Here is a 20370-nt window from a genome sequence, read left to right as displayed (position 1 = left end):
CCTGGCTGCACCCCCACCCACTCGTCGCCCTCGGACTGTCAGCATCCTAATATGGCAGAGGGCAGGGATGGGGGGAGCAAGGCTGAGGTTTGTGAATGGTGGAGGTTGGGTATATAAGGTGGACGGGCAGCAGGGAGAATTGTAGCTGGTTCAGCAACAGCATTGGTTGGGTCTTTCTCTCAAAGCCGCAGACACCCTCCTAAGGTAAGACCCTGCTAGGACTTCTGAAGCCACACACCCAGGTTGGGACACCAGACTAGGCCTAGAACAACACTGGAGCAGAACTACTGGAGAGGAACTTAGGCAGGACTTCCAGGGACAGGACGCCTAGGACCAGATCCTACTGGAGGCACAACTCCACCGGAGGATAGGCTAGACCTTAGGAGAGGCCGGATGCTGAAGGAGAAGGAAAATATTCGTCAATAGTTGTAAACAGTTGGCTGAGAGGGATCATAGAAATACAGAGCTGGACAGGAGAAGCTCTTACCTGAACTTTTAGGTCTGGAAATTATGGACAGATAAATTGATAGATAGATAGATAGATGGATAGATAAAGTAGACTGCTAGACTGACTTCAGCATCCTAACAGGTGTAGCACTGAATCCTAAAATTTGCTGATGCAGCAAGAGCAGACCTTCAAACCAACTAAAAAGTCTGAATATAATTTAACTGAGAAGGGTTAATCATCACCCTTTTCAGAGAATGCTTTGTAGATTTACCTGAACTTTAGCACACCTGAGATATGTGCTTCTCCTTAAGGAACATTTAGAATATTGTAGGCCTAAAGAACAGATATTAGACATTAGTCGAGATTCCTGAAGTTCAGATAAATATTTTAAATAAAAGAGAAGTGTAGTTCTATTTCGTTCGGATTTTATGTGATTTTAAAAGTTTGTAAAGGCGTGTACGCCATGCGTTATGACCTGGTGTCAGTGTGCCATGGCAACGTTTTAGCGCAAGGCAAATGCCGGATAATGGTCAGGCTACGAGCATTTACAATTAATACACCTGGAGTGAGCTTGCAGGAAAAATAAGAGTGAACCACAATTTTAGTAAGGGAGTCATTTCTGTCACTCAGTCTTTGTCGCCATGTGGATTTGATTTAGTGGGCTGAGCTCTTTTTCTCCCCCTCCTCTTTTACAGAAGCCAACATGTGTGACGACGAGGAAACTACCGCCCTTGTGTGCGACAACGGCTCCGGTCTTGTAAAGGCTGGCTTCGCCGGAGACGATGCCCCCAGGGCCGTCTTCCCCTCCATCGTTGGCCGCCCCCGTCACCAGGTAACCATCAGAGAACACAATAGGAAAAACTGCTACTGAGTGTGGGTTATGAAAAAAATCACAAATATTGAAAAGAGAAATAGATTTCAGTTTACAATAATTTTTACAAAAAAAGTTGTACATTCGTACATAATGTGGGCAGAAATATCCTACTGGAGTGGATAACATATTGAACTGAGATTGTATTATTTTAGTATTAAAATGTAGTTGTTTCTGCAGTTATAAAATATTAGGCGATAGCAGCGTGCCATTATGTATCTGAGCTAAAAGGAGCCATGTATATGTGAATCGTTTTACCACCAGCAATGTGGCCTATGATTCTTTGAGACTAAATAAGTCACAGATGAACTAACTGTCACACAATGACTATCTGTCTGTCTCTGTGACCCACGCTGTTATTTGGCACATTTGCGCAATGTTCAACATGCCTTTTGCATCACAAAGTAAATACTTTAATCAAGCCAGAAGAAGGTCATACCTCTGTTTGGATTATTTGACGTAACCTTTCCATTATCTTGCCCTCTCCTCTCCATTTAGGGTGTCATGGTCGGTATGGGTCAGAAGGACTCCTACGTCGGCGACGAGGCCCAGAGCAAGAGGGGTATCCTGACTCTTAAGTACCCCATCGAGCACGGTATCATCACTAACTGGGACGACATGGAGAAGATCTGGCACCACACCTTCTACAACGAGTTGAGAGTTGCCCCCGAGGAGCACCCCACCCTGCTCACTGAAGCCCCCCTGAACCCCAAGGCCAACAGAGAGAAGATGACCCAGATCATGTTTGAGACCTTCAACGTCCCCGCCATGTATGTGGCCATCCAGGCTGTCCTGTCCCTGTACGCTTCCGGCCGTACCACCGGTAAGACTGACAACAACCAACAGCGGCTACTCATGACACAGACGCAGCTTCCTGAACATACATAATACAAAGAGACAGACCCATTACTTTCCCAAATATAATGTCATTGACAGATATTATCGATAGAATTATATACAAATTGCAACACATAATATTACCTAAACCATGAATGCGCCCATTGTGCCCATTGTGTCCATATTGCGCACAACTTTTACGCACAGTCAACAAGCTATTTTGGGACTGTTAATGCTATTTTTGGTCCTTATGACATACACATTCACTGTGTACTTGTACATACTCCTTCAATCACCTGCATTTGCCATAATTTACGCACAAAAATTGAATGTTTGAGGACTTTTCGTCGCCCGGACTTTACTTAACTCTCGCCTTGACTCTCTCCAGGTATTGTGCTGGATGCTGGTGATGGTGTGACCCACAACGTCCCAGTCTATGAGGGTTACGCCCTGCCCCACGCCATCATGCGTCTGGACCTGGCTGGTCGCGATCTGACCGACTACCTGATGAAGATCCTGACTGAGCGTGGCTACTCCTTCGTGACCACCGGTGAGAAACTTGGCCTACTCCAATAACAAATCATCTGAAAGAAAGATGCTGACCATAGTCCGGCTTTTAGGCAGATATAGACATAAAGTAGAATAAAGATAATGATCACAAGTTCATATTTTATTTTAACAGTTGCTGTACATAACAACTTAATCTGACCAGCAACAACAACAAAAAAGAAAAATAAGCATACTGTTTTGAATTATTAAAATGTATTAACATACATAGACAAGTATTGTAGCTGTGTGTTCAAGAAAAGCAAACAATTATTTTTTTCCAGCTTCAGACATTTCTGTAACTTTCGTAGTTCAGCCAAATTAATTATTTCTGCCATTACGCGCATTGTGTCTGTCTCCGCGATGTGTCACTCTGGACAAAATCTCATCAATTTGTCCCTCAACAGCTGAGCGTGAGATCGTGCGCGACATCAAGGAGAAGCTTTGCTATGTGGCTCTGGACTTCGAGAATGAGATGGCCACCGCTGCCTCTTCCTCTTCCCTGGAGAAGAGCTACGAGCTTCCCGACGGTCAGGTCATCACCATCGGAAACGAGAGGTTCCGTTGCCCTGAGACCCTCTTCCAGCCTTCCTTCATTGGTACGTCAGATAATCCTTCATTTTCAGTCTTTACGAACAGCACAGGAGATATTGTGTAAAACTAGGTACCCCACCCCACCCCTCCTCATAACACTTCTCTCTCTCACCTGACCAGGTATGGAGTCTGCTGGTATTCATGAGACCGCCTACAACAGCATCATGAAGTGCGACATTGACATCCGTAAGGATCTGTACGCCAACAACGTGCTCTCCGGTGGTACCACCATGTACCCTGGTATTGCTGACCGTATGCAGAAGGAAATCACTGCTCTGGCCCCCAGCACCATGAAGATCAAGGTACACATTATGACAACGAACAAATTACAATGTATCCCCAAACTTACATATTTTACCATACATCGATCATTACGCACAGGGATCTACTGAGTATTAGCAATTATACTCATCATTTTTGTCTCCCTCCCTCTCCTTCAGATCATTGCCCCTCCCGAGAGGAAGTACTCCGTCTGGATCGGTGGCTCTATCCTGGCTTCCCTGTCTACCTTCCAGCAGATGTGGATCTCCAAGCAGGAGTACGACGAGGCAGGCCCCAGCATTGTCCACAGGAAGTGCTTCTAAATTCTCCATCTTCGTCTCCGGCTTCTCCATCATTTACACCACCAGCTATCTGGAGATCAAGCGACAAGGAGAATCACAATCTGCGACACTGCAACAATTTGCCGTCAATGGACTTTCTGTCTGCGCTGTTGACATATATATGCATTTTTTTTTAAATCATTTTAAAATGTGCATATTTTGTAGCGGTTTGTTGTCAGTGTTGCATGGAGAAAGGCTGTGAATCAACCACTGAACCATGCATCCACCCAAAAAAACCTTTAATAAAAAAAATAAGAACAACATGTTGCCCAACACATGTGAATGTAAGTGTATATACATATTGATAATTTATTAAAGTCCATTATTTGGTACGTTTGACCCTGGCCTTGTTTTTCTACTAGAAAAGGTAGTGGAAGAGGGTGAAAAACCTAAGTTTTGGGGGGAAATTACAACAAAAAAAACTAGAATATGGACGATTTCAAACATAAAGGTGTATGCCAACCATAAACATCATCTTAAAATGCAATATAACTAATCCCAAACAAGTTATTGGGGGAAAATTAACCAAATCAAGGGCGGGAGAGACTTAATTGACTCCGCAATTAAGCATAGCCTACCTATGATTATGACACACACTATCATAAACCAACCACCTGATCCAGTGCCAGGGGAAGTTAGGCTGTTGACATGGCACCCTGGATCATAGTTGGATGGGTGAGAGAGAGGGAGACAGGATGTCTCTCTCGGTCCCATCAGCCACTGCTGCTGGGGGCTGCTTGGTGACAGAGGTAGTGAAAGACGACGCCTGAAAGCTCCGACAGTCGGAGTTTGACTTTCCAGGAATGTGCCTGGGCAGCAGCAGCAGCAGCCCGGGCTTAGACCGAGCAGATCAGTAGCATGGGACACCCGACACCCGGCTCTGAATCCCATTGAGCTGCCTGGCTGCCCTGTCCATACGCGCAACCCCGGCCCCCAGACCATCTTTAGGCAAAACCAGACCCCGTGAATAGTGGGCTATCTCCGCACCCCTACCTTATATGTGTAGAAGCTCATCAGGTTAAGTGGGTGTGGGTCCGGGCTAAAAGCACAATGGTGTGTGCTGGGTGAGGCAGGCGCGTACACCCTGGGACCACGTAATTTAGACCACATCTATTGACCTCATCATGTAGCTTTTTTCTTTGACACGCACATTTTCATTTCTTAACCTGACGACAGATATGTCTATGTAAGTCAAGCTTGTGTGCATCGGCCAACATAAATATTCAGCTGGGTAAGGTGCTGGGTAATAGCCAACATTTTGGGGCCAATGGTGGCCAAATAGGCCAAAGCTCCGTAGGCCTACGTAGCCTAATTTAACAAGCAACACTTTGTTTAATAAAATATGTTGAATCTGTGCAAAGAGTCTAAATACAAGAAGACTAATTGTATTTTCATCCTCTTTTACCATGTTATGGAAATCATTCACATCATCATCATTACATTAGCCAATCGTTCATTAACGTCCTGACCGTATTCCTGGCATCTCGGCCCGGGCCACCTGTTGCGGGTGTGTTTGGCTTTTTAAAAACGTCTTCAAGCGGGCGGAGCTAACAGACGCAGCCTGTGATTAGCAGCCATCTGTTCGGTTCTGCTTCCGTGAAATACGACACAAGCGTGAGTATATTTACTGTAGACCTGCATATATTTAGACTCTTCGGCCATAAATTTCTGCTGTCAAGCCTTGCACTGTTATAGATGAGAGTCGATGGATTGTCGGTGAGATTTTACGTTAAGGCTATTTTCTGCGACTGCTGACAGGCGATTATCGGGGCTCCATGTCACCCTATGATTAACAGACATCTATTAATAACACGAACACATTTGTTGTGAGGAGATGATATTGATTGGCAAATGTTTAACCAATAGCGTATTGACGTTACTGTGTATTTACATGATAGTCCAAGACGACGATTTCATGCACGCTTATTTTAAAGCCTTTGAATATAAAAACATTGGATTTCAGCAATGATGAAACAGGGTTGTCATTATTGGGTCATAAAGCTCGGAGTGCTTTCATACAGTGATTACGGCTAACCTTTAATTTGGAATACTTAACAATCATGCCTGGGGCCAATCAGATGATGAGATGTCATCTACGTCATCACGTTCAAGAAACGTCTGCTTTTAGTATCTGGATTCAAAATTCATTCATCCATTTTCTTTTTTAAATAATAAAAACGCCGATTGAATTTACAGAGTAAATGTCCCAGTTGGTAAGTTTCCTTAAAACTAGCCTTCAGTATCTACCCTCAGCCCAGCAAGGCGAACTCCGTGAACTGTTGTCAATATTCCCGGGTTGAGGAGGAAGTAGGCGGGTCTTTAGCCGGGGAAGCCTCTACCTTATCTGCTATTGGCTTGTAGTGTCTCCACATTATGGTTTAAATGTCTGGCGGTGATAGCCCACCAAACCTCGAAGAAGTTAAGAACTGCGTGTGTTGAAAACATGGTAGCTAGCTAACTTACGATGTGCAAGGGCTTTGTTTAGGCGTATAACAGTATTTTCCCCAAGGTATATAACTTATTTTATTAGCGTGTGATTCGCGTGTAACAACGCTAGCTTTTCAGAGTTAGTGTTTTTCAGCTTGTGCTCTCTTTGTTTCAGTTCAACATGGTGACCAAGAGGATCCGCTCTGAGTACATGAAGAAATTCAAAGACCCCAAATGGGAGACCTATACTAAGTGTTATGAGGAGATGCTGAAGTACAGGCTGACCCGCAGGCTGCTGGAGCAAACGCACAACCCCTGGTTCTGGAGTGGCCCCGACAGTGATTCAGAGTCTGGAGAAAGAACCCCCCCTCCTCCCAGCAAGAACCAGGTAGGTTCCGAGACCAGCAGAGACAGGGTGGAGGCTGAGCTGGAGGAGTGTGAGGAGGCGAAGGTGGACAGAGAGGAGGAGCAGCAAGGCAGAGTCATGCGGTCGGTACCCAGGCTCCCCCTCCAAGAAGAGGAGAATGTGTCTGCTCGACAGTCTGCCGTCCATGGTAAAAATGAGCTGTACGTACAACATATTGGGATATATGCATGTTACTCTACTGTAACGTCTGATGACATTCACTCCTCAGGCACACAGGTTGAAGGTGCCAAAGACACAGGAGTACTAGAGGACGAGAGAGAGGAGCAGACTCACAGGGAACAAGACAAAGGTAATTCAGTGTGCTAATTCTATGTAGAAAGCATAGTTAGTGTGCAAAGTCCTGAGTGGGGATGAAAAGCAAAACATAGTATAGCGAAGAATATAGAAAAATGACTAAAGCTTAAGATAATTTTAAGCTAAAAACGTACTCTACACATTCTCAAAAAGGCTATGTGTTAGTATGATACATCTACATCCATGGGACTGGGTAGGTCTTATTATAAGTTATCATATTTTGTTGAACAATGATTTGTTAGCCTTTTCTGGATACAAGTATATGTGTGTGTATATATATATATATATATATATATATATATACACACAGTCTGCAAACCTCAGAAGTACAAAAGTACAAAAATCTAAAAATTAAAGTCAACCCTTGCCTGGAACACTGTGCTGATATGACTGGGTATTAAACCGTAATACTCTTTAGTACCTGTAAACCACCCAGTATGAAAATCTGTCATTTACTGAAAGTTTGTATCAAATGCTCAGTCAGATTCCAGTCATATTTACTCTTTTTTTTGAATCAGATATTTTTTACTGACTACTGAGGCCAATTTTAGACTAGGTACACTATTTAGCTGAAGTTCCTGTACAACTGCTTGTTTTTAGAAGATTTTGGAGAATAACATGATTATAAATAAAGCTGCAAAGATAAATTGATTAATCAATAAGTTGTCAACTACTACATTAACCGCCAATTATTTTGATCGGTTCAGTAATTTTTGTTGTTGTAAAAAGATACAAATTCTCTGAATCCAGCTTCTTAAATGTAAACATTTCTAGTTTTAAGTCATCTAAGACATTAAAATGAATATCTTTGGGTTGTTAATGGAAAAATATGTCTCAGCCCTAGTTATATACCTATGTCATCAACTTTTACTGGTATTTACATGACATTATATAGGGTATGGTTACAAATTGATGGATCGCCAATGACATAAATTAATATAAATACTAATGTACATGCATTGATCAATATAAAACTAGCAATAAAAAACAATAAAAGGTATTTTTATCAGTACTAGTATCATAGAAATTCAAACAATACTTAACCCTAGCAAAGAACATTTCAAGTTAAGACTTATGCACATTAACAAATAAAACCAACATCAAGTCACAACAAAGTCACTACAGATGCATTCATAAATGTTGACAGCAACTTTATCTCTGCATTGCTTAGTTTCTTGATAATCTATCTCCAAGGAACTTAATGCATGCACATTTTAATTGATCAGCATCATCAAGCATTTGCCGAGGCTTCAACCTGTGTGTCTTTTCTATTTGTAGAGAGAGACACTGGAGGACCCCGACTACAGCAAAATAAACCCTCCAAATCTTCAAAGCAAACATGGCGCTCCCATCGGGTGAGACCTGCACCCACACGGCAGCCCGGGGACGGTAGTAAGGAGAGCAGACATCCTTTCGTTCTGTACGCTTCAGGAGAGAAGAATTCAAACATGGCGAGCAAGAAGACACATAATGTTGGCCCTGCAGCTTCGACTACTGAGGTAATTATTCTGTCTACCATTCTGTAGATCTACACGTGAGGAGCTGTGTTGTGACTGAGTAAAAGTGTCAACAGGAACTGACAGTTTATTATTATGTTAATTTTGCCGGTAGATCCATGAGTCGGCTCTTCGTGCAAAGACCAGGCGGGAGGTGGAGCACCAGATCCAGACCCAGAAGGCCGAGCGCCGGAGAGCCAAGTCTGCCGATCTGGACAAGGCCAAAAAGTTGGTTCAACCAGAATTTAACCCCTGGCTCACTGAGTACATGCGCTCCTTCTCAGCTCGCTCCCGATAAGAGACACACGCATGCATGCACGCACACACACACACGTACGCACACACACAGCAAAAATACTTACATCAGGTTTGATTCCAGACAAAACAGAAAGCCATTATTGCCTTCCACCCCTGCAGTTTAAATACCCATAGATGTCAAATAGAGCATGGGGGGGATTGATTTATACAAAAGATCCAACATTTGTGTCACACTCACATTCAGAGTGTAAACTGAAACAACATTGAAATTCACTTTGTGGCTTAATCCCCCAGATGTGTATTGTCATGTTTTATTAATTTTTTTATTATAAAACTGTTTTTCAATACGTACAATAAAAATCCTTTTTACAGGGTGTAAGAAAATCTTGAAAGTAAATGTAAAGTACATTTATAATAAATAGATTAATCTACCACATACAGATATTTTGATTAGAAGGAAGATGCATTTTACAGCCATACTTTGATGCAGTCCCTTCAAACCCAGAATATACATACACTTATTGTATGTGCACATTAACAGTCAAAATGTTTGGATTCCAACAAGTTCTGCTAAGCGCAGCAAGACGGCTTAACCAACTGAAAGGTTTTCTGGAAAGTATGCAGCCTTACGGTACAACGTATTGATTGTCTTACAGAAATATCTATGTTTGTTCAACATTTTTACAGCTTTTGGTTTTCAGATCACTTGATTGAGAACTGGTTCTTGTAGATTAAATGGTTTGTTTAACGGTTAACGGATTGATCCTAACTGACTTGGTTTAGATAAAGAGGGAATCACACTCTGTACACACAGTCAAACACATCTCTGTGTAAAATCACAGATGTGAGATGAACACACAGACACCGACTGGCAAGTAAACAGCCATTTATTTCAACACCAAAGTACTTTTCACAAGCAAAAGTTGCTTTGGTTGTTTTAATGTGTGTGTACAGTAACCAATTGACCTTGTGACATTGCAGTGTGAAAATAGATAGATAGGTGTGTGTGTGTGTGTGTGTGTGTGTGTGTGTGTGTGTGTGTGTGTGTGTGTGTGTGTGTGTGTGTGTGTGTGTGTGTGTGTGTGTGTGTGTGTGTGTGTGTGTGTGTGTGTGTGTGTGTGTGTGTGTGTGTGTGTGTCTTTTAAAGCCGTTGGATGACTGTGAAATGTGGTTCTTTTAAACGTTCACTGGCCATGGGACTCTTTCCACAATAACAATGTAACATTAATTATGACATACAGCTAATTAAGGTTATTTTCAAAGCATAATTCTTGAGGTTAAATCTATTGATTATTACTGTTACTGAATATGCTATAGAACCAAAAGAGGAACCATAACAACAATGGACATTAAGCTGACACCTAAATGAAATACATGAGTACATATTGGTGATTTACTGCTTACCTGTTAAAGTAGCATACACTCTTAAGCAGGGCCAACTCAATATGCACTTTGATAATTAGTCACCTTTTATGAAAGAACAATTGACTAGAATACCTGGCTAAGGATTTAGGTTTTCATGTAATTTGTTTATTTTTTAAATCTCTGTATATTTGTTTGTATGTCTGTAGTCGTATGTTTTTAACATCAGACATTTGTAATTACAAGACAAAATGTTTTCATCATCCAAACCAAGATAAATCAGATCCCACTTGGTTTCCTTGTATCAGTTATCTTGATAAAATCATCTCTGTGCCATAAAGACTTGAGATGTTCTTTCTTCTTTGCACAACTATAGTTATTGATGTTATTGCTTTTAATATTGTGCAGGGAAAAAGTATGGGAGGCCTGTGCTTTGCATTTGATCATTTAACATTTTCTCTAAATCTTTGTTCGGTTGTTGCAACTTTGAGTTCAGTATTTCTTGATATTGTAATGATTTAGTTTTTTTCAGTTAAACTGTAATATAGTTCAGATAAGTTTTAAACTGAGTGCAATATTATACTGTTGCTGTTATACTTTTTTTTAGAAGTGTCAAACTCTTAAAAAAAGAAAATAATTCTGCAAACCTCAAAAGTACATGTCAAATAAAGATTAAAATCTAAAAATGAAAGTCAACACTTGCCTGGAACACCGTGCTGATATGACTGGGTATTAAACCTCAATAATCTTTAGTACCTGTAACCGCCCAGTATGAAAAGCTGTCATTTACTGAAAGTTTGTTTCAAATGCTCAGTCAGATTCCAGTCTGGATTACTCTCTTTAAATCAGATATTTCCTGGCCACTGATGCCAATTTTAGACTAAGTATTGTATTATATTTAATACTATACTTGTCACGTGTATCCCTAGATTTACTTGGTAATGTATAGCTGAGTCTAAATATATATATATATATATATTACACCAGGATAGTGTCATCCAACATGATCATCCCACTCAAGAAATTGAATCAGGTGTATTGAACAGGGTGCAGATTATGACCATAAACAGATGCCAACTATTGATCTATTATTATATACGTTTTGTCAGTTTGTCTGCTTGACAATCCTATTTTGCAGTAATAAAATTGAAGTGAGATGAACAAACAGAAAATGTGTTTATTTTAGATAAAATAGATATGGACAAAGTTTCCTTTTGGGGGCATAATTTGAAATTGGAAAAAAGATAATAAATTGTTATAAAAGGACAAAATATTGCAATATGTTTAAAATCACAATATCATAATGTGACATTAGTATTGTGATATTGATGCCTCTGGTAATTCCCACTCCCATTGCAAAGCTTTCAAGAAATTACTTTCCTCCCGTCTGTTCCCAGTTATCTGTTCATCTCTACCAAATGACACATAGGCTGTTATGCAGAAAACTTAAAAAAAAATCAAATCTCCTTGAAGAAAGACATCAATTTACAAAAACTGTTTTTCAAAGACAATTTTATATTTGTTGTAGTTTATTTTAAAAACATAGGTATTTATCATACACAATAAATTAAAAATTAATGATATTCATAATGAGAAGAGAAAAACAAACCATGTCCATAAATAAACAGAAGACTTGATGACATAAACACAAGACGGCATCCTGACGTGAAGCAGCCAAAGCCACTATGAAGGAAATATTTCTAGTTTGAAGTGTGCTTGATTACAAAGGTCAATGCATAATTGTCAAGGGGCAAAAAGCATAACAACATAAACATGTTGCAGCATGATGATTGAATATACCTATGTGAAACACATCTCTAAATCTAAACCGTTTTTTTTTGTCAAGAGCTTCATGTGGCTGAACTGAAGATAAAGTATCTTTGGAGACCAAAATCAAACACACATCAGATAGTTTCACATTCATTTCTAAAACTTGAAATGAATTGAGTTAGTGTTATCCCACCGCTGGCACAAGTCAGTGAGGTATTCATGTAAACAGGTATCATACAAATGAGAGGGATCAGTCATAATTGGAATCCTTTGGATTCATGACTCATTCATGAACGCTGAACATGCCATTGTAAATTAAAAGTTGACATGCAACTTTTAAACTCCAAATTATTATTATTATTATTAACAGAAAGACAAATATATGCTCTAAATATTTCTTCTTATTTCTCAATCTATAAGCTTTAACAATAATAAAACAGCATTTACCCACAAAAACTTGTTAGTCCATAATGTGCTCCGTATCAGCTTGTGTCATTTACAAGTTAAGATACTTGCTGCAAACAGTACTCCCCTTCTTTACTGCTTACGAGTGGCCAGTGTATTGTAGCTTAACATGATAATAATACAGTGGAGCATGAGACAGATGCTGATATCTACTTTAATATACATATATCTCTTCATAATGAAATACTGTGATATTCTGTTTGAGAAAACATGCAGCGGTCTATGTACAGAAACACTGTACAGGGTATAAGATGCTTTAGGGAGATTCAGAGAGGCAGGTAGGTAGACAGGTAAGCAGATGTGTAAGAAGGCAATAGAGACAATGATGGGATGTAAACACCAGGTTGGGTAGGTAGGAAATTTGCTAGCTACATTGCCTGGGGGCACGTCACTGGGAGAGAACGCGTGTGAGAAGGTATACATGGAGTGCAAAATGTATGTGTAGTGTGTCACTGCCCGATGTGAGAGGGGACAACCATGTCAGTATTCACATACTGATTGGAGGGCTGGGGAAGGTTTGGTCCAACAGTGGAGCAGGATGTTGCAGGGTTTGCGGTCTCTGGTTACCTTGGAGATGGTCAGAGAGGTCTGAGGGGGCGTGGCTGGGAGGTCTTTTGAGCTCTCTGCAGGTGCAGTCATGACAACAAAGGTTCCAAAGGTTTTTCCGTGCGAAAAGGTCAGAGAGGAGTCACCAGCATAACAACCTGAACCTTGGTTCCCCCGTGGCTCTTCATTTCCTGGTCTTCACAAACCCGCCTGAAACACACACAAAGATAGACATAAAAAACTATAACATAGCGGTAAGGAGCCATGTTTGGGGAATGAGCAGAGGTGTATCAACAATTTGGACATAGTGACCCAATACCCAACTTACCCAACTCAGAAATAACAATGAATTGATCCAACTAGTGTTAACCAAGCCGGATATAGATTATAGCTCTCTCCGTAGACTTCCATTGTTGTCCAAAAACTATTAAAGCAGCCCAGTAAGCATTGGGTGACAAAAATCTTCATGATGATGAAAATGGGCATTGTAGTTTACCTCGAATCAATTCCACATTCATCCTGCTGGCGGACATACACACACTAACATCCCAAATCTGTGGCTGAAAATAGTCCCCCGAAAATACACCATTTACTGCTGTTTGATTTACGTTTCCTAAAAACTACAGTGCCCACTGTTTTAGGTAATAATTAGGCAATTTTTCTTACTGTAATAAAGAGCTCTTTTTAGATTTATGTCTTTATGTCTAAAAGAGCAAAAATACATCTAATTTTTTGATACACACACAGTACAAACCCACTGTTCACCTTGTCTGTGTGTGTTACTGGGTGCGTCCACTAGCAGCCACACTCCTGGGTGCCCTGCAGCTGAGCACGACGAGGAGAACGGAGCTGTCGTAACGCAGCGTCACCATACTGGATCCCTGAACCCATCCTCTCTGGATCCAGCTCACCTGGAAATAAGAGAAAGAAAATGTGAGAGAGTGTTGAGACTTCATGTTGGGATCTTCTAGCAAGTATAAATAGCATTATGTGGGATCTGTGGAGTATTTTATATTGAGTATTTCATTGTTTTTTAAATAATTAAGTTAAGTTGTTTCTGACTTTAACTATGAAAATTATCCATGAGAGATGCGACAGTGCTGGGTCTGGAGTCTTACCTAAGCCTTGCTTGTGGATCCTGTCAGGATAAGAAGTAATTTAGAGTTGGCTAAAGAAGAGGATCGCAGTTCCTACCTGACTCTATCTTGTTGAGGATTTTCCGAGCACACTGGACAAAGGCCTCTTCAACGTTCTCCCCAGTTAGAGCACTTGTCTCCAGGAACATCAGCTCTGACACACACACACACACACACACACACACACACACACACACACACACACACACACACACACACACACACACACACACACACACACACACACACACACACACACACACACACACACACACACACACACACACACACACACACACAGTTATTTTAGCCCTTTGGAGTCTTAATATACTTTAAGCAGCATACTTCTTTTCGGAACCCATGTGAATGCTATAATTTCTAAAGATTTGAGGTGTTAATGATATGCCAAAAAAGTCCTTCTTCTAACAATAATAGGTCAATGCCTGGGGCTTCCTTCTAATGATTGATACATTCACCTGCTATTATTACAGGCTATGAGTAGAACTATCAAAGCATCCCACTATATGACAAACTGTTGAGCCTACCATTCTCCTGAGCAAAGCGCGAAGCCTCCAGGAACGTGACCTCTCTGTCTGCGTCCAGGTCCTTCTTGTTTCCACATAGAATGATGACGATGTTCTGACTGGCCAGCATCCTAGCATCACTCAGCCACGTTGTCAGAGCGTTGTATGTCTCTCGACTGCAGTGTACAGAGATAGACGGGTTACATTTTTAAAAAGAGAGGACTTGACACCGAGGCAAATTAAAATCTAGTTTTGTTATTGGCTGATTTACCTGGTGATATCATAGACCAGCAGAGCCCCCGCAGCTCCTCTGTAGTAACTCCTGGTCACAGACCTGACACACACACACACACACGCGCACACACACACACACACACACACACACAACACACAACACACAAAATGTGTTGAAAGAAAGAGCGTGCAGAGGTTTTGTTAATAGTTAGTCCAACCTTGCTGTTGGGATAAAAAAAAACATTGGTAATAACAGCACTAAACCTTACAGAAAATAAATGCGATCGGCCATCTTGCTAGTACTGTTCACTTACGTTACATTGCATACAAACTGTTGAAAAAGCAGACTTAGAATTTAACAGTCTGCATGTGGTAGAGAAATAAATGACATATGAGCACAGGGTCCAAAATAGGTTGAGAAAGAGGGGGAGGGCATTACATTTGACTTTAACCATAGACAGTTATTTGGGGATTTTTCCCCCTACCTGAACCTTTCTTGTCCTGCAGTGTCCCAAATCTGCAGTTTGACCATTTTATTGACAACATTGATGATCTTGGAGCCAAACTCCACTCCAATCGTGTGGTTGGATTCATCCTTAACTGGAAAACAAAATAAAAACAGCTTCAATTGCTATACATAGTGATGGCCTACATTGTATCTTTTCAGTGAAGAAAATGCACTGTACAAGACAATGACTATGATCATCTGGACATTCTCTGACCTACTTTTTAAAAAGCTGATCCAATTTTCACAAGCTAATATGTGTTAATTTCTTAAAACTACATTGTTGTTCATTACAGGTCAGAGCAACTGTCTGTTAATAGTAAATAATCAACAGTGTGTGGAATATTTATGACTTACATCTCTTCTCTATGAACTGGTGCAGCAGACAGGATTTGCCCGTTCCAGCATTCCCAATCACCAGGAATTTAAACAGGAAATCTGATGTAAAAAAACAGAAATAGTAATGTATACCAACCAAGCAAGCATGATAGTCATAACTACAGCCAAAGCTGTGGCAACATTATCATACAATATAAGCTCAAAGTTATATATTTATATCGGTATCAACATATTGCATTTGCCATCTGATATCTTAAGAAGTTGACAGAAATGTCAAAGATATGTTTGTGATCATTTAGAAACAGTGTCACCATCATATAGTTTGTCTGAGAGGAAATGCCAGTTATTTTCTGAAAAATGTTTTGCATTTGGGTTAAATTACAAATAGCAGCAAACAATCATGATTTGATAACTGTAAATATTGATATCAGTATTGCATACACACAGGAAAAGATTACATCATAGTGGTACATAACTTTGGGTTTACATAACACAGCTATACTTTACACATAGACAGCAGCAGTAGTCTATGAGTAGCAATCCCTCACAAACCATGGTTAACACCTAAATAGGTATCCCATAAAATCCTTGTATTGTGTCTATTGTACATGATACAAAGCTCAGTCAAGTCTTCATACCAGCTTCATCACCCTAGCCCTGTCCCCCCTGGCGTCATCTTCCTGTCAATTCCGCTAACCTATGTGGGGATTTGTAACCTCACAACCTCAATACACTTCAACAGCACAGCCACAGTGAACTATACTTTATAACCTATGTGGCATTATGTACGCTGACATTGTAGTTTTAAGGCCAGCAGCCTTCGGTTAGCCTGTCAGCTATCTCTGTTTATGATGAGAAAAAGCTCTCTCGGCACACCTGCCTCATCCTAGCTAGCTATCTCAGTGCATACGTGAATATGCTAACGGGGGCTACATGTCAAAACAGCCTCCTTACCGTATGACTCAGACATCGCCTGTGTGGAGTTTTGACAGCAAAAAAGAGGGAAATTAACAACAGAAATTGGATATAGATGGATAGCTAGCTAAGTAGTGAAAAATAGTCCTGCTGATGCTTTCCGCGGATTTCAGCTGATTTCCCCTCCGACTTCCCGTACGTGGCTTGTTGTTTTTTCAAAATAAAAGCAATCCAAACGGCCCGAGCATTGTGAATGCTTAATACTGCCGTATGGCGGTGCTGTTTAACCAGCTACCGTTACTGTAACAGAGACTTTTGACACGGACTTCTTTGAAGATTATTTAAATTCCTCGACAGTTTGTGATAAGCACAGCCTTAGCTAACATAATATTTAAATTACCAAATAATATAATTAGTGTGTATAGAATTGACACACCTATCACAGTTAAGATGAAACGAGAAAATAGTCTATCACAACCTAGCTACCCTCTAGCCCAGAAGGTGGCGGACGGTTATGCACCTTAATGCTTGCCAACCACCACTTAACTGTACAAGAAGAAGAAAACGAAGAAGGGGCTAGTAAGCTAGCCTAGCTGCAGTTTTTTTTTTGAGAAATATGGCTGCAGTGCTTCCAGTCAGATCGCCCTGCGACAGCAACCCCGGTACTCCTGGAGCACAATCGATAAAGGTGACATTTATATTCCACACAAAAAACACGAATTATAAATAACGTTAGCTCTGTTCGCTGAGCTCTGCACTGGTGCATGGTCAGCTAACGGCTAGCTAGTTAGCCTTCAAACGGCTGCCTGCGTCCACGATTGACCACTGATGGCGACGTTACCATCACCCCTTTGTTTTCAAGTGTGTGCTGAATGTTAGGGATGGGTTTCCATCAAACATTTGTTTAAATGAGTTATGTCCATATAAGACATATAACGTCAAATGATATTGCCATTAATGGTATGACAGCGATACCGCCAGCCCTTCCATATGCCTCTGTTATCACTTTGCCAACTCTAACGGTACATGCAAACTCGTGCTTTTGTTTTTATTTGACACCGCTGTCATTTTTGGTCATTTATCACTAAATTATATGGTACATGTGCGCTATAAATGTATCATTTTGAAAAGACCGACATCCCCTCATTCCAGCTGTAAAAGGACGACGCTAGACAGCAACTAACGTTACATCTCCGAAAGTGAACAAATTAATATTTTTGAGTTTTTTTCCCTTTCCTCCTCGCAGACGAAGTATACGGTAACTAGATTTTAAATGCACACTGTAGTTTCATGAATGATGCCATTATAATGTTAAAAGTGATGCTGAGGTTAAACATGTAGCTACAATCTTGTGTGCAAACGTGTGCAACTTGCAAACACTACCAACTGTACAGTATGTTCCTGTCAATTGGTCAGTTGATATTTAGGAATCAAGGGCTGCGCTTGAATGAGTTGTACGTCCAAATGCTAAAGCTTTTTAAGAGATATAAGCCAGATTTTGTTAACTAAGTAAATCAAATAAAATGGGTCTGCTTAAATAAGAAAGGGTGAAAGCGACATTAAGATTATCCTGGCTTTATTAATAAACTCCCTGTGAACCCAGTTGCCCAAATAAAAAACAAAGTGATTTTTATACCTGTGGAAATGTTGAACCACAAATTAGATAGTTAAATACAAAGGGCCCCCTAAAGAGCAGTAAGTATTAATGTGAGTAAACACAGGCATGCTCAGTGGAATTTGCCAACATCATCACATTATATAATTGTTAAAGTCATAAACTGTGTTTTTATTTTCCTCTGTAGGAGGATGTTATAGAAGAAGAGTCCAATGATGGCAGCCAGCCTCCCAAGAGAAGGAGAATGGGTTCAGGGGACAGCTCTCGAAGTTGTGACACCTCCATTCAAGACCTTGGGTAGGTTGTCTTGATACTTAGCCTGGAGCAATGAATTAGCATTGCCAGGATTTGTTTAGGCAGTCTTGATAACTTAAGGGCTGACAAGATTTTGGTTATAATTTAATTTATGTTATGAAATATTTGGACTGTATATAAATGTATGTGATCCAACTGAAAAACATAAAGGTATTTCTCCTTATTTTCATGTGTTCCCCCTCTACATACTTGGTTTTAAAATGCAATTTCCAAGTTATCTACATTGTGATTTGCCATCCTAGCTGGGAACCTGTTAGTCGCTCCCATCTCCCTTTTGTATTCTCCATGCTTGTTAAAGCAAAACCATCCAAGACTTTTTTTTTTTGTGAAAGAGTTTTAAACCTCATCTCCTGTTGTCCCTCTGAACCCCTTCCAGCCCGACATATTTCCCAGCAGAGAACCTGACAGAGTACAAGTGGCCTCCAGATGACACAGGAGAGTACTATATGCTGCAGGAGCAGGTCAGCGAGTATCTGGGAGTCACATCATTCAAAAGGAAGTACCCTGGTAAGACTGAAGTAAAAATATAAAACAGTACTGGACCTTAAAGGTAAAGTCTTCAAGGATAAATTGGTGCTATTTTTCTTAAAAAAATATTGATTCTATACTATAATACTATTTAATTTGTTAGTACTTGTTCATTTAGAAGTATTATTACTGGAATAATGTAGTAAAAATGCAAGTATAGGTGGCCGGGATAGCCCAGTTGGTGGAACGGGCGGAGACTGATGGAGGTTTACTTCTCGACGCAGCGGCCGGGGATTCGGCTCCGGCCTGCAGCCCTTTGCTGCATGTTGTTCCCCTTCTCTCTCCCCTTTCATGTCTTCATTTGTCCTGTGAAAATAAATGCCTAAAAATGCCCCCCTCCAAAAAAAAAGTATAGGCGTTGAGAAAGGACAGACCGGCTTCACTAGTAGTAGTTATGCCTAGTTGTTTGTCTGCTATCACACTGCTGTAATGACACTTCTTAACATATGTTCTCCCCTGAATGAAGCTGTTCCTTGACCAGGGATGTTGTTGCTTTGCTACTCTGTAGATATGGAGAGAAGAGACTTGTCCCACAAAGAGAAGCTTTACCTACGTGAACAGAACGTCATCACTGAAACACAGTGTACTCTGGGTAGGAACCACACCTAACACACTCAGACCAGAGAGAATTCTTTCACTTCATTGTAAGCCTAACGTTCTCTTAACACAGTGCATTTAGACTGCAAACATCCTTATGCCTTCTTTATGAGATTTACTCTGTATATAAAATGTTTTATTTTATTTTTGTGCCAGTCATCAGTGTGCTTGATGCAGTCCAAGCGTGCACAGAGTGTATCTTCTGTTTGTTTCCAGGTCTAACAGCTCTGCGGAGTGATGAGGTGATAGATCTGATGATAAAGGAATATCCCACCAAACACTCCGAGTATTCAGTCATACTGCAGGAGAGAGAGCGGCAGAGAATAGCTAAAGAGTACTCTGTAAGTATACAGACAAGTAAAAAAGAAATATCCTGGGTTACTAAGGGTCCTGATGGTTACTGTATTTTTTATTATGCAGTAATGTTTTTAATAAACGTCCTTGTTACGACCCTTAAGTAACAGTAACGGGCGTAACAGTCCTCCAATGTTATAAATATGTTATAATTGTAACATTGTTTTCCTTCCTGAAGATGTATATGCGTGAATCAACTTGAACCAGTCCTCCTGTCCATGCAGCCTGTCGCCTATCTTTTATTCTCACATCCTCTAAGTGAATGGAGTAATTGTTAGAAAATGTACCGTATACAGTGGGTACGGAAAGTATTCAGACCCCTTTAAATTTTTCACTCTTTGTTTCATTGCAGCCATTTTCCAAAA

The 20370-nt window shown here is 40.5% G+C and overlaps 4 protein-coding genes across 8 annotated transcripts in view; 3 read left to right on the top strand and 1 right to left on the bottom strand.

Moving 5' to 3' along the window:
* Window positions 1–4171, top strand: acta1b (actin alpha 1, skeletal muscle b). Its single transcript, XM_034887136.1, has 7 exons — window positions 1–204; window positions 1144–1280; window positions 1818–2142; window positions 2545–2706; window positions 3110–3301; window positions 3417–3598; window positions 3737–4171. The coding sequence occupies exons 2-7, from the start codon at window positions 1152–1154 to the stop codon at window positions 3878–3880; spliced, it is 1134 nt and encodes a 377-aa protein (XP_034743027.1). The 5' UTR covers window positions 1–204; window positions 1144–1151; the 3' UTR covers window positions 3881–4171.
* A 1177-nt stretch (window positions 4172–5348) lies between these two features.
* ccsapb (centriole, cilia and spindle-associated protein b) lies at window positions 5349–9727 on the top strand. Of its 5 annotated transcripts, none has more exons than XM_034887345.1 (5): window positions 5349–5512; window positions 6501–6879; window positions 6961–7041; window positions 8325–8545; window positions 8658–9727. In XM_034887345.1, exons 2-5 carry the CDS (start codon window positions 6507–6509, stop codon window positions 8838–8840), a joined length of 858 nt encoding a protein of 285 aa, XP_034743236.1. In that variant the 5' UTR covers window positions 5349–5512; window positions 6501–6506; the 3' UTR covers window positions 8841–9727. The 5 variants fall into 5 exon arrangements, with proteins under 5 accessions (XP_034743236.1, XP_034743288.1, XP_034743447.1 ...); XM_034887397.1 differs by having other exon boundaries at window positions 5459–5512; window positions 6470–6879; XM_034887556.1 differs by lacking the exon at window positions 5349–5512 and adding an exon at window positions 5523–5610.
* Window positions 9728–11690: 1963 nt separating this feature from the next.
* Window positions 11691–16993, bottom strand: rab4a (RAB4a, member RAS oncogene family). Its single transcript, XM_034876206.1, has 8 exons — window positions 16636–16993; window positions 15700–15780; window positions 15323–15437; window positions 14875–14937; window positions 14625–14779; window positions 14138–14233; window positions 13709–13854; window positions 11691–13153 (listed from the first exon to the last, which is right to left on the bottom strand). Exons 1-7 carry the CDS (start codon window positions 16649–16651, stop codon window positions 13739–13741), a joined length of 642 nt encoding a protein of 213 aa, XP_034732097.1. The 5' UTR covers window positions 16652–16993; the 3' UTR covers window positions 11691–13153; window positions 13709–13738.
* A 24-nt stretch (window positions 16994–17017) lies between these two features.
* phf10 (PHD finger protein 10) overlaps window positions 17018–20370 on the top strand; it is a 12129-nt gene continuing 8776 nt past the window's right edge. Inside the window, exons 1-5 of the mRNA XM_034876123.1 lie at window positions 17018–17284; window positions 18399–18508; window positions 18903–19033; window positions 19563–19646; window positions 19868–19992. Of these exons, the coding sequence (XP_034732014.1) occupies window positions 17213–17284; window positions 18399–18508; window positions 18903–19033; window positions 19563–19646; window positions 19868–19992 (522 nt within the window). The 5' untranslated portion in view covers window positions 17018–17212. The remainder of the gene's footprint in view (window positions 17285–18398; window positions 18509–18902; window positions 19034–19562; window positions 19647–19867; window positions 19993–20370) is intronic.

Source organism: Etheostoma cragini, chromosome 1 (assembly GCF_013103735.1).
Source record: "Etheostoma cragini isolate CJK2018 chromosome 1, CSU_Ecrag_1.0, whole genome shotgun sequence".
Taxonomy (NCBI): domain Eukaryota; kingdom Metazoa; phylum Chordata; class Actinopteri; order Perciformes; family Percidae; genus Etheostoma; species Etheostoma cragini.
Note: the sequence above shows the minus strand (reverse complement) of the source record. Positions and strands in the feature narration are given on the sequence as shown.